Source organism: Chlamydotis macqueenii, chromosome 1, assembly GCF_036417535.1.
Source record: "Chlamydotis macqueenii isolate bChlMac1 chromosome 1, bChlMac1.mat, whole genome shotgun sequence".
NCBI classification, from domain to species: domain Eukaryota; kingdom Metazoa; phylum Chordata; class Aves; order Otidiformes; family Otididae; genus Chlamydotis; species Chlamydotis macqueenii.
In genome coordinates this window covers 141,680,315-141,694,440 of record NC_141556.1, presented here as the reverse complement: position 1 = coordinate 141,694,440, position 14,126 = coordinate 141,680,315, and the positions used below count along the sequence as shown (strand labels likewise).

Genomic DNA, 14,126 nt, shown 5'->3' with positions numbered 1-14,126 from the left:
AGCCACAGGAGCTCCGCTACCTCCGCCACGCGCGAGGACAGGCCCGCTTCCCACCGCCGCCCCCCGCCCCGCGCTGCCGCCGCGCTGTCAGGCGGGGCAGGAGGGGGCGGCTCCGGCCCGGGAGGAGCGACCCCGGCGGGGAGGGGCGGGCGCCGTCCCCGTCGCCGCTGGGGAAGGAGGAGGTGGGCGAGGGCGGTCCGGCACGGCTCGGCTCAGCCCAGCCCGGCAGCTCGGCACACCCAGCCTAGGCGGGCGGGGCGGGGCGTTGCCGCCCTTCGGCCAGGCGGGAGCGGCGGCGGTGCTGGGAGCGGCTGTCAGGGAGCGGGCGGCGTGTGCGGGACGAGCAGCTATGCCGCGGTGGAGGCTCCTTCCCTTGGCGGTGCTTCTCGCCCTCCTGGTCCCTGTCAGAGGTGAGAAGGAAGGAGGAAGGGTGGGCGGCAGGTCCCGCCGCCCCTCCGGGGTTGTGGGTGGGGACCGCTCCCCTGCCCTCCGTCCCTGGGACGGGGGGCCGGGCGCTGCCGCTCGGCACGGACGCGGCGAGGGGGAGAGGGTGGCGGAGCAGCCGCGGGGACGAAAAGAGCCGCGGCCGGGACAGGGCGGTCTCCCCCTCCAGCCCTTCTTTGGGTTATTTTTGTAGGTTTTGGTGTTTGGTTGGGGTTTGTTTGTTTGTTTGTTTAAAAAAAAAACTAACTGCAAAAGTATTCCAGGGCTTTCTGCCCGCCTCCCGCGCTGGAAGCCCCGTCTTGTGTTTAATCTCTTCGGTGGATACGCGGTGCTGGCCCCGGGGGGGCCCTTGGGTGCAGGGGGGTCCCTGCAGGAGGCGCGGAGGGGGGTTCGGGGCGGCGGGGAGCTCTGCGGGAGCTCGGCTTCCATTTTAGGAAAGAAAGCGGAGTTACGGCGATTCCAGGGCATCAGAGGGTTACTCGCCATAAAGTCTGCCGTCACATCAGTAGCCTTTTTTTTTTTTTTTAAAAAAAAAATATTATCGTGGCAAAACAGCAGGGTAAAACACGGCAGCGTCAGTGTATTTTCTGAGAAGTTTCTCAGGGCTGTGTGTCAGGGACGATTTTCTTGAAGCCTGACCGAAACGATTTTCTTGAACGCTGACCAAAACGGTGTGTATGTAAATAGCACGTTCGTATCTGGTATAAGGAAATGGTCTGGGCAGGGAGAAAAGTAACAAAGTTTCCAATACCGGGTTTTTCTCGGGAACACATGGAATATGCAGTGCCAGCTGTCAGTTGTATGACTCATTTCTAAGAAACTTTTTTTTTTTTTTTTTTTTTACCATGTTAATAAGCATACGTGGTGCTATGCCTAGTGTTTTCTTTCGGCTGCTTTGTAAAAGCAACATCTCAAAACTTAAATATCTGTCTCTTCACTGTAAGAGAGAAGGAAAAATACCTGTTCCTGGCTTTGACTGGAAGCTGTAGATTTCTCATGCAGGACGCTCGATAAGCAGTTTGGCTTTGAGCCTGTTTGAATTCCATTCTTCTGCTGTGGCCTTACTGCGGTCTTTACTGCTGGGTTAGCAAAGCTGAGCCCTTGGAAAAACAGTACAATTTCACAGTAACCGCCTTTAAACTGAACAGATTATTCAGGCTGCCGCTCCCCTCCCCCCTCCTCAAGTGGGCAAGAGTGAGCCCCTGAGGAGCTGGACAAGAGTGACCAAACCAAGTAGCAAACCCCCCTCGCACACCGGAGCCCACAAGGAACACGGTGAACAGGGTGTGGCATGTCAGTTAGGGCCCGTGGGCAGGGTGCAGTCCCCTCTCCTGGCCCCAGCAAGAACCCAACTGGTGGTCACTGCCCTCCCAGGAGGGGACTCCGCTATGCTTTCCACTCGCCCAAAGGCCATCGCCGGAAGGAATGTGGCGACCCAGACAGTGCTCCCGTGCAAACACGCAGTTGTCCAGGCCTCCGGCTGCAGGGAGTGCCTGAGCCTGTCACTCGTACTGGAATAACAGCTGGTTTTGGTGCGACTGAGTGGATGATCTGCTCAGCCCCGTGGCAGAGCTGAAAGAGGAAGTGGAAAGGCTGAGGAGTATCAGGGAGTGCAAGAGGGAGGCAGATCGGTGGAGCCACACCCTACCATCCCTGAGGGCACGGCAGCGGATGGAGGCTCCATGAGGAGCAGAGGATCCCCTGTCCTCTTGCCGCTATGCAGAAGGAGGGGACCTAAGAGACGGAGGGGAATGGAAACAGATCCCTGCTTGTGGCAGCAGGCGAATCCCCTCCCGGCCTCCCTCACTTTCCCAATTGCCCTTGCACAACATATATGGGCTCTGGAACTTGAGGGCCAGGCAAATGAAGGTGTAGGTGAAAGTCTATGCAGGGGGTTGCCTAGGGTGAGCCCCACGCGTTGTGACTGCCACTGTTAAGAAAAAAGGAGGGTAATTGTCATAGGTGATTCCCTTCTGAAGGGAACAGAGGGCCTGATATGCTGACCAGACCCATCCCACAGGGAAGTCTGCTGCTCCCGGGGGCCCGGGTCAGAGACATTACTAGGGAACTTCCTAGTCTGGTACGCCCCTCTGATTATTACGCACTATTGGTTGTCCAGGTTGGCAGCGGTGAGGTTGTGGAGAGAAGCCAGCTCAAGAGCTATCAAAAGGGACTTCAGGGCACTGGGGCGATTGGTTGAGGGATCAGGAGCACAGGTTGTATTTTCCTCAGTCCTGTCAGTGGCAGGGAAGTATACTGAGAGGAACAGGAAAACTGAACTGATTAATGTGTGGCTCAGGGGCTGGTGCCATCAGTAGAATTCTGTTTTTTTTTTTTTTATCATGGGGAGGTTTGCACAGCACCAGGCCTGCTAGCGACAGACGGAGTTTGGCTGTCTCTGACAGGATTCTCACCCATGAGCTGGTGGGGCTAACTGAGAGGGCTTTAAACTGGTCTCAAAGGGGGAAGAGGATGCAAGCGAGCTCCCTAGAGAGCAGCCTTAGGGTGATGTGCCAAGGTTGGGGGTGAAATCAATAGCCCAGCTCAAGTGCATTTACACCAATGCATGCAGCATAGGCAACAAGCAGGAGAAGCTGGAAGCCATTGTGCAGTGGGATATCTATGACTTAGTTGCCATCACAAAAATGTGGTGGGAAGACTCTCATGACTGGAGTGCTGCAATGGATGGCTAGAAGCTCTTCAGAAGGGATGGGCAAGGAAGGAGAGGCGGTGAGGTGGCTCTATATGTCAGGGAGTGTTTTGATTACATAGACCTCAGTGATGGTGATGGTAAGGTTGAATGCTTATGGGTAAGGATGGAGGGGAAGACCAAGGAGGCAGATATCCTGCTGGGAGACTGTTATAGACCACCCAACCAGGATGAAGAGGTAGATGAAGCATTCTACAAGCAGCTGGCAGAAGTCTCATGATCGCTAGTCCTTGTTCTCGTCCACCTTACTGGTCATCTGCTGAAAATGCAACACAGCTGAGAGGAAACAGTCTAGGAGGTTCCTGGAGTGTGTGGAAGATAACTTCCTGGCACAGCTGGTAAGTGAGCCTACCAGGGAAGGTGCCTTGCTTGACCTGCTGTTTACAGAGAAGGGCTGGTGGGAAATGTGATGGCTGGAGGCCATCTTGGGCTTAACAACCGTGAAATTATAGAGTTTTCTATTGATGGAGCAGTAAGGAGAGGAGCCAGCAAAACCACTAGCATGGACTTCTGGAGGGTAGACTTTGGCCTGTTCATAGAGTCCCTTGGGAGGCAGTGCTGAAGGGCAAAGGGGTCCAGGAAGGCTGGGCCTTCTTCAGGAAGGAAATCTTAAAGACGCAGGAGCAGAATGTCCCCATGTTCTGTAAGACGAACTGGCAGGGGAGACGACTGGCCTGGCTGAACAGGCAGCTTTTGCTAGGACTCAAGGAAAAAAGGAGAGTCTACCACTCTTGGAAGAAGGGACAGGCAACTCAAGAAGAGTACAGGGAATTCTTTAGGTCATACAGAGAGAAAATTAGAAAGGCAAAAGCCCAGCTAGAACTCAGCCTGGCCACTGTTGTTAAGAATAATAAGTGTTTTTACAAATACATTAACAACAAAAAGAGAGCCAAAGAGAATCCCCACCCTTTACTGGATGCAGGGGGGAACATTGTCAGCAAGGATGAGGAAAAGGCTGGGATACTTAATGCCTTCTTTGCCTCAGTATTTAACAGTAAGACCAGTTATCCCCAGGGTGTTCAGCCCCCTAAGCTGGAAGATGGGGACAGAGAGCAGAATGAATCCCCCACAGTCCAGGAGGAAGCAGTTAGTGACCTGCTGTGCCACCAGGACACGCACGAGTCTATGGGACCGGATGGGATCCACCCGAGGGTACAGAGGGAGCTGACGGAGGAGCTTGCCAAGCCATTCTCCATCGTTTATCAGCAGTCCTGGTTAACAGGGGATGTCCCAGATGACTGGAGGGTTGTCAGTGTGACGCTCATCTACAAGAAGGGCTGGAAGGAGGATCCGGGGAACTGCAGGCCTGTCAGCCTGATCTCAGTGCTGGGAAGGATTGTGGAGCAGTTAATCTTGAGTGTGCTCGCCTGGCATGTGCAGGACAAGCAGGGGATCAGGCCCAGCCAGCATGGTTTCACAAAGCGCAGGTCCTGCTTGACCAAACTCATCTCCTTCTATGACCATGTGACCCACCTAGTGAAGCCATATGTGTATGTTATCTACCTGGACTTAGCAAAGCCTTTGATACCATCTCCCACAGCATTCTCCTAAAGAAGCTGGTGGCTCATGGCTTGGACAGGTGTACCCTGCGATGGGTTAAAAACTGGCTGGATGTCCAAGCCCAGAGAGTTGTGGTGAACGGAGTTAAATCCAGGTGGTGGCTGGTCACAAGCGATGTTCCCTGGGTCTCAGTTTTGGGGCCAGTCTTGTTTAACGTTTTCATCAATGATCTGAATGGGGGGATTGAGTACTTCCTCAGTAAGTTTGCAGGTAACACCAGATTGGGTGGGAGTAGCAATCTGCTTGAGGGTAGGAAAGCTCTGCAGAGGGATCTGGACAGGCTGGATTGATGGGTCGAGGTGACTTGTATGAGGTTCAACAAGGCCAAGTGCCAGGTCCTGCACTGTGGTCATAACTGCAACGCTACAGGCTTGGGGAAGAGTGGCTGGAAAGCTGCCTGGCTGAAAGGGACCTGGGGGTGCTAGTAGGCAGCTGGCTGAACGTGAGCCAGCAGTGTGGCCAGGTGGCCAAGAAGGCCAACAGCATCCTGGCTTGTATCAGGAAGCCCTCAAGTTGCGTCTGGGGAGGTTTAGGTTGGATATTAGGAAAATTTTATTTACTGAAAGAGTGGTCAGGCACTGGAACAGGCTGCCCAGGGAAGTGGTGGAGTCACCATCCCTGGAGGTGTTCAAAAAACACATAGATGTGCCACTGCAGGACATGGTTTAATGGACGTGGTGGTGTTAGGTTGATGGTTGGACTTGATCATCTTAGAGGTCTTTTCCAACCTTAAATATTCTGTGATTCTATGAAAACCTGCTCCTCTACCTCTGCAAGCAATCCTCATGGTCATGGACAGCAGGATCTTTGGGGTGATGCTCTTACAAGGTGGAAATATTTGGACTCACTCAAAACTAGTCTTTCTAAACTTGCTGACAGGAACTTTGGAGGTGAGAAGAGTCCATCCAGTTTTTGCTTTGCTGGAGGTAAAGTTGCACAAAATCTGCCTTCAGGGCAGTGTTGATCCTAAGGAAAAGGATGCCACATTTTTAACAGATTGCTCTTAAAAAGCTGATTAATGTATCTGTGTACTGGTTAATGCTGAAAATACAAGCAAATAGGTAGGTTATGACTCATCTGGACACTTTTTTCCTTACACAAAATGAGTAGGAATTCAAGAACCGCTGAGAATGTCAGCCTGGGGAGGGTGGGGCCCTTCAGGGGAATTTCAGATTTGTGGTGGTGCAATCTTGAATTAAAATAAAGGCAAATTCTGAATTACATACTTCTGAAAATTTTAATTTCACTGTTGATAGGCTATCTGTGGTCTGCATTTGCTATAAAACTGCTATAGAAAGTTAAGGATCTTACCTTCTAAGCAGTTCAGCTGCTGTGCGATGGTTTGGAGGGGGCTAATTTCACTGGGACTGCTTGCTTTCCTGATTCAAGTGGGACCGCTCTGTGCCTCAGGACTGAGAACTTCTGGATGAGATGGGTTGGATGCAATTCAAATCTTGAGGATTTGAATGTATTATTAAGCAACTTTGTTATTTGAGCTTGCTTAGAAAAGGAGCTTGCAGTTTTAATCTCAAAACTGGTATTCAGGTGTTGTCTCATTTGCCAAGCGTGAGCTCTGCAAGTCAGGCAAAGTTGGAAAATTCCAGCTTTGTCTAAATATCTGAATATCTAAATAGGTGTCATTGGGGCTGGATCCAGAGGAAGGTCGAATGTGAGTTTTTATATCATCAGTTTCCATAGGCAGTCTGACAGTTTGGCCCTGCTGAGGAATGGGATCTCTCCATTTCCTCTCGTGTTTGGTCTGGTGCCCATCGGGGCCCGTACTGAGATGATTCAGCTTGATAAGGCAGCGAGTGACTAATCTGATGCATTGAGTTTGCTCTGCGGCACATTTGATGGGTGCTAGAGCCAGCGCGAGGGAGTGGCAGGGCCCAGTATCATGCAGTGGAAATGAGGTGGGGGCAGGAGGCTTCGTGCGAGACTGGCTCGGCCATTTTACATCTGCAAAACCACCAGGTTAGCCCAGCGTCTAATTTTAGGCATCTGGTTTTAAAAATACAACAGGAAAAATATATAGACAGCAGATCTTCTGTACAATTTACATAAAAAGCACAGCAGAAGGAAAATTAAACAAAAAAATCTATACATGACAAGTGGCAGAAAACTGGTGAACACAGACACAAGGCTCAAAAGTTTCCCTTATCTACTGTAGAAAGATCAAGGCCTGCAAAGCTGTCTGCTTACTGAGGACTCAGGAATATATGCTGTGAGTATCCTTTGCAAGAATTGAGTAGAGCTTGTTGATTAAAACGCAATTGCCACAAGAAACACAGGGAGGTGAGCAAAATACATGCTGGAAGCTGAGGTATCTATGTTGTAAGATCAGTAGCCTAAGGGGAATTACAAGTGGAGATCCCTTATTTATAAGATCGCTGTAATCACAGTGCTATGAGGAAACAGTTGTGCCGCTGACTTCTTGTTGAGACAAGTCAGTGTTGGGAAAGGTGACTACTTGGATGAAAGATGGTGAAATGAGCCTGTCTGTAATCTAGTAGACAGAGTTTTCATCTGGGAGGTAGTGCAGAGACTCCTGGAGACTGAGCTCTGCTTTGTGGGCTCTGGAGTTGTTTGCCTTTTAAATCTGATTTTTTTTTTTTTTTAAAACCCACTAAACAAACAACAGCAACAAAAAACCTACCCAAACAAAACAAAACCCAACCACACAACTTTCTTTCAGTTAAAGAATTTTAATAGCAGTGCTAGTGTGCGTACATGGCAGCATGAACTTGAAAAGTGCAGCACATGTTTCTCCATCTTTCTATTTCGTCTAATTTGAAAAGGTTAAGAGGGTTTTTTAAAAACGTGTTATTTATATAAAATGGCCACTGCACTGCTGCATCAAAATGACATCACTTAAGCTTTCCGTAGTTACAGTGATTTAACTTGGCGAGAGTTAAGCGTGACTCAGTCTACTGCCATCCAGCCAAGACCAATTTCAATATTTTCCTGATGTTACTGTGATGCATGTGATGGGATCGTCTGTGCTTGAGAAAGGACTCTGCTTTAACTCTTGCTGTCTTGAACCTCTCACTGCAATCAACTTGTATTTCATCAGGCGACAGCTGTGTTAGTGAAATGCAGTAATAATTGTTATCTTCATCAGTTAAGATCATCGTGCTTGGGGCAAGCCTCTTTCTTTTAGCCAGATTACTTTTCCATGCACTGGCATGGGAGTCTACTCTCTGGAGTCTAATAAAAGCATTTTGAGAGAGTGTTATGAGCAAAACAGTCTCAACTTGGGGAACTTCTACTTAAATTAGCTTACTGTTAGTTAACACAAACTTCTAGTCCTGAATTTGGGAACTGAGAGAAAGAAAATCAAAACCCTAAAGTCCTCCCCTTTCCCTCCTTTCAACTTAAGCCAAACACCCCTACCCACCCCATATTGGCTTCCCTGTTTTTTGCTGCAGGTTGTGCTCAGCCCATCCACTGCTCCTTCGGTGAGGTGACGGGCAGAGCAGGAAGGTTGTAAGCTTAATGGCTTCCTTCTGCTGCTCTTCCTTGCTTCCTGCTGATTTTCCTCTGCTTCTCTTTGCTTTTTGGTGTCCCTGCCCCAGTGAGGGTCGCTTATGGTCCCTCAGGGCTGTCACTGCTCTGATGTGAGTGGCCCACAGATGCAATCCCTCAGGGTGTCCTTGCCCTGATGCATGTTGCTCATAGCTGCAGTTCCTCAGGGACGTACACTGTTGGAACTGGTAGGAACACCTCCAGCCATGTGTCCCCTCTGCAGCCTCTCCCTCTGCCAGTCCCTCAGACCATCTCCTCACTTGTCTCCCATCACTGCTGGCTGATGCTCTTTTTTACATTGTTCAAGCAGCAATACTCTCAGACCAGTTGAAGGTTTGGTGTGCGCCATTGGTGTCAGTACCAACCGGATGCAATTGTAAGCAGTGCAGGGCAGTTCATGGCCTCTTCTCAGACAGGGCACCCTGCAGCCCTCTGCTGCTGAAATCCTACCCAGTTCAGGCCCCGTACATCCTTGAGCAACATGTACCTAGGAGCTGTTTAGACGTACATCTTGCCTGTAGAGACATAAGTCTTGTGTGTCCAAAACACACGGCATAGTTTATGAAGTAAAATAGGATTATTTATCATCTGTAACAGCACATACTTAATTTAATTGTCGCTTTTCCAAAGGCCACCTAGTAGGTAATTCCTAGTCCTCAAGTGATAAGGACTTCTTCCTTAGGGATTTCAATTGTTACAGGAGGATAGACATGAACCTGTGTCTCAATTCTGGTGTCCCCAGGGCTGGCTGGTACTTTGTCACCCAGCTGAACTTGGGGTAAATGGTTTTTCTACAGGGCTGCTATGATGAATTCTTACTCTTATGTTAACTAGCTCCTCCCCAGCTTTGTAGAGGTGAAATTCCTTTTCCCTGGAGTGCAGTTTCAAGTAAGCCATTGTATTGGTTCTACCTTTCCAGATGTCTGGAGATTAGAGGGAATATGATACACCCACTCTGCTCTGCAATCTTCCCCTCATTCTTGGACAGCTGTGGTTTTGAAATGACTACTGCTATCTAAGTCTAGCCAAGGCTGCATTCCATCATGCCAACAAATAAGTTTGTTTGTTCCGTCTAGAGTGCTGCCTGCATTTTCTTTTCAAGTAGAAAAGCTTCTAGAAACCCATTTCTAGCCTTGCCACAGCGAGAACACAGTGCCTGCTGGTGTTGCTGGAGAGAAGGGGGGCGATCTTCTTGCCAGGCTTCTTCAAACTTCCCTTTCTCCCGTCGCACATCCTGGTTCATCATTCATACTTTCCACGTGCGTCGTATTATTCCACAGATCTCTCACTGCCTAGTTGCTTGCACTATGGCTTCCTGAGACACCTGGCTAAAAATAGCTTTCCTCTGTGCTCACACCCTGAAGCTACACCAGCAAGTTGAGCTAGCTTGTCAGCCTGGTTATTATGTTTCTCAAATTATCTTTGAATTTCAGATATGGGCATTAACACCATGTGTTCAAGGAAATGTTTCTCAGAGTAGCTGTTGTATTACTTTCCATTCTTCTGCTACTAAAAGTGGTTTTCCTCACTGCTGCTGGTTATCATGATTCCAGTCTTTAAGTCATTTCTGCACCGCATTAGTGATCGCTGAGGAGTCTGTATATGTATACTCAGGGCCACCGATGCTCCTGAGTGTGCTCCAAGGCGACTCTGAAGGCCATTACTTCTGGAAACTGATGGCAGCCTCTTGTTCCTTTGCAGGGGGCAGCCTCCCCTGTGGAGGGGCTGCAGCCTGCTTGGAGCCTTGTTTCATGCTGTGATTTTACAGGATCCATAAGTAAACAAACTCCATTGCTTATTTTCAGCATATAACTCATCATATCCTGGGGCATTTTATAGCCAGAGGAGTTCAGTCTGGCCACGGGTCTTGGGAAAGGTAAAGATTAGCTGTTGTTCATTACTTAGTAGTTTGAGTACTAATCAATAGATCATCAGTGCAGTGGAAAAATTCTCTAGAGATATGTTGCTTTCAAGTTTTGTGGATAACACCATGGCATATGGTAGGACTGTGTTTCCACGCCTTGCAACAGGCAGTTCCAGACGTACTGCATACCATTCCAGATGAAGGTAATTGGGGTCCTGCTTCTTCAGAGGGATTGAAAAGAAAGCATTTGCAACATCAGATGTAACATACCGGGTATATTTTTTGGTTTCTGGCTCGTGCAAGAGCTGCAGCATGCCTGGAACTACAGCTGTACTACTAATGCAGAGGCTGTGTCATTTAAAGCTGTTGACGTCTGTTGCTAACTGTCATTCTCCAGTATGCTTCTGGACAGGCCGAACAGGACTGTTGTAAGGAAAATATGTTTGAGAGCCCGCCTCCCCTTGTTTTTTTCCAGGGAATCAGTTACTAATTATTTTCTAAATCTCAGCAGCAGCCCCTTAATCAGTTCAGTAGCTCTTTCAGCAAGTTATTTAGGTTGCGAAGGGAAGAATGACTGGGTCTCTATAAGTGCATGCAACGTTGCTGGGATCAGTAGAACCCTGTAGCTGGTTCCCTCCTGTACAAACCACACTGCCTATACCAAAAGCCCAATGCCTTTCTGTCTCATCTGTCCATCTACAGTGGCCAGGAAAGTCAAGCCCAAGGAGAGCAGGGGCAATGGCAACAGGTAGGGACTACCAGTCTTATCTATTCAAACTGCAGCTCTCTTCCACCAAAGGTAGGTATGTGTCTTCTCCACTTACTCTGTGAGTAACCACTCATTCATCACTGCTACACAAGGGCAGTAAGATGCATTGAGCACCAGTATCCATTAGGGCATGACCTACATGAGGTTAAGTGACACCTGGCCACCTTACCCAAACAACTCAATAAATTCGGTTATCGGCACCTGCTGCCAGGTCAGGAGCAGGTCTCCCCCAGTGCAGAGAATTCAGATGGGTTGTCAGAACAGTATGTGGTCTGGAGGCTGCGGCAGAAGGCAATGGTCGAACTGAGCTCTGACTCTGCCCTGGGCTCACAACTCCTCAGCTAGCAATGCTGCATCTCTGAAAGGCTTTCTGTTCAACTCAGTTATGCCCTCTCCTTTTCCGTTCAGGAGCATGTGTAAGTCTGAGCATCTAGGACAGAGGCATGCAGAATTCCCATTCTTTCCAGGCATTTTTCCCCAAGATTTGCCATACTGCTGCAATCTCGATGTTATTTCTGGCCTTGCTGTTAATCCTACGGCACGCTCCCTCCAGCGTAGAATCATAGAACAGTTAGGGTTGGAAGAGACTTTTAAAGATCATCTAGTCCAACCCCCTGCAAGGAACACGGTACATAGTAGGTCATTCCTTGGTCAACAGGGGTCCTACCATGTTATCACCCACTCCTACCCCTTTCCAGTACAGAGAAACAGTGCTCCAACTTGTGTGGCTTGCCCTTTGCCTGTCTGTCTGTACCTTATCAGCTGCTGCAGGAGGTCTCCGTGCTGCCTTGCAAAAGCGCGCAGTGACAACAACAGCACTGAGTCAGCTTTTCTGCAGACTTGCAAAAGGTGATGTTTGGAAGGTTGTGTGGTATCATAGAAACTAGTTTTAGTTTGCTTTGTTTTATAAAAAAGTCTTGCTTTCTCTATGTGCTTGCAAATTCTAGTCTGGGCAAGATTTCCCTGCTTGCTGCAGGAAAGCACATTTTTCACCTGTTGAAAATAAAAACTACTGCAGTGAACTCATCCCAAACTTCTTTTAAACTGGTTTAGTCTCTATATTTGATGTGACTGGTGAGTCCAGAAGAATAAGATCCAGAAGATTTTTTTACAAAGAATTCCAAAAAGTCATTAAGGCAAATTCCTGTGACAGTCCAAGAACTTAGTTCTTTATGGTGTAAGGCCTGTTTACAATAGTTTTTCTAAATATAGAGCAGTTCCTTTAAAATACATAATTAACATGTCAAATGCAGGAATCATTCTCACATGTTTTGGAGAAAAGATCAGTTTTAAAGAAAACATTTACATTTAAAGTCAGATCTCATCACACATCATAACAAATGCAGTTGGTTTCCTTTATACATATTTCAGTCTCCTGTGAAGAGTACACATCATATAAACATTTAAGAAATTACATCTTTAACTGTACTTGTAAAAGAAAAACCTGTTGACTGAGGTAACTCTTAATTAACTATGGATGCTAATTCTGCTCTTCTTCCTCATAGCCTGAGTCCTGTAAAACTCCTGTTGGATCTCTTGTTTCTTCAAAATTTTTCACAAGAAATGGTATTCTCTTGATGTATGTGTAAAGTATCTGCAAAGCTCGTTTCACTTTGAGCCAAAGAGTTTTAATCTAGGCAAAATCAAACTTTGGTTTTAGGATAGCAGTTGTTCTTTCATCAGGTAAATGTTATGACTCAGCATACAAGTTAATCTTTCCATTAAGCAGAAATTCTGTTTGATTATATGCCCATTGAGTCAATTGGTAAATCTTTCATTGATAAAAATCTCCTCAGATTTTAATTATAAAACTATGTTTTGCTTAACCACAGAAAATATTGTTTGCATCTTTTCTGTTTGTGAAGAAGTCCAATATTTTGAAGAAAAAAGAAAGTGAAAAATTTGTTAAACAGCAAATTCTGCAAGTCTGGTTACACCTTGCAGTATTTGTAGCATTACTGTTTTTATTACTGCCACAAAAATACTATACTCTGAACCTTTTCTATCTGGAAAAAAAATGGAATTACAGTGTTGGACTTATATTTTACCAGGACTCGTTTCTTCCTTGTGATTTGGAGGAAAGTGTTGAACCTGTGTGAAAAGGGAAGGGGCTAGTGGTGACAGTAGTAGTAGTGTGATGTGTTGAATTAAAAATAAGTGAGGCGAATGCATGAGGTAGTATACAGTTTTAATTAGAGCCGATGCTATTGTTGGACAAAGCAGACAGCCCTGGAGGAACACAAGTCCTTGTTAAATTTAGAAACAGGAAGTTTCAGGATAAGGTATAAGGTTTGGGGGAAGAGTTTGAGGAAGTCTATAATGAAAGATTTTGGATAAGGCTATCTTTTTCTATATTTTTATCTTCATCTTTTGAATCTTCTGTTTCTTCCCTCGTCTCCAGCTGTCCATGCCTGTCTGTGTTCTCCCTATTTGACGCCAGAAACCTCTGCCTCTGTGTTTCTCGGTACATCCTGGATGCCAGGCATCCTGTGATTGAACTACAAATTCAGTGGTTACTTCACCAACTATTCCCTGCCCTCTCTCCCAGGCATTGCAAATGGTTATACAGACATCACTTCTTTGTATCAGAACTGTCCCTGCTTGTCTTAGCCAGAAAGTTTGCAATCTGATTTACGACATCCTTCCCCCCTCCCCTTTTCACAAAAACTTCCATCTTTCCTTTTTGCTATTTTGCCCTTCTGTAAAGGTCAGCTCTTTACTGTGCTAACTAAGCAGAGATGTAGGCTTTTTTTTCCTCAAAACTTCAGGCAAGAGCTGTGACTCTGAAGCTTGTGGCTGTAGTGAGCTGACAGCTTCACTACATCCAGACCTCTCCGACTCTGTCTGCTTCTTCCTCTTCCCTGCCCACTGCTTCTTCTACTCCTTTCCCTTGGGTGTTGCTATTGCATCTTTGGCACTGTTTCCACTGCCAGTCCTATCCAGGCACAGCTCCCTTCAGCTTGCAATTCCTTACCTGTCCTGAGGACATTTTTTTTTTTTCCATCCACTCCTATGGCTTTCCTGTGGTGTTCTACAAAATGAGTAAATGTATAGTGCAGTGTGTAATGGCTACCTGCAAGTGATAACGCTGGAATATGCACAGTTTATGCAAGAAGATGATACAGAAACGGAGTGGAGATGGTGAAACTATTTCTTAGGGTGGACATGGAGAATTCTTGATAAAAGTTTTTGTCTAAATATAGCAGAATAGAAGTACTTTCACAAGATGCACTTGAATTAGAAATGCTTAAGGT

At 47.2% G+C, this 14,126-nt stretch overlaps 1 protein-coding gene across 3 annotated transcripts in view; it reads left to right on the top strand.

Moving 5' to 3' along the window:
• The first annotated feature begins 245 nt into the window (after nt 1–245).
• The window catches only part of LOC147602296 (CD99 antigen-like), a 34,812-nt gene continuing 20,931 nt past the window's right edge, over nt 246–14,126 (top strand). The window contains exon 1 of one of the 3 annotated variants that reach the window (XM_086768526.1): nt 246–410. In XM_086768526.1, the coding sequence (XP_086624652.1) occupies nt 350–410 (61 nt within the window). In that variant the 5' untranslated portion in view covers nt 246–349. The remainder of the gene's footprint in view (nt 411–14,126) is intronic. The other 2 variants (XM_086768516.1, XM_086768535.1) reach the window with 2 other exon arrangements.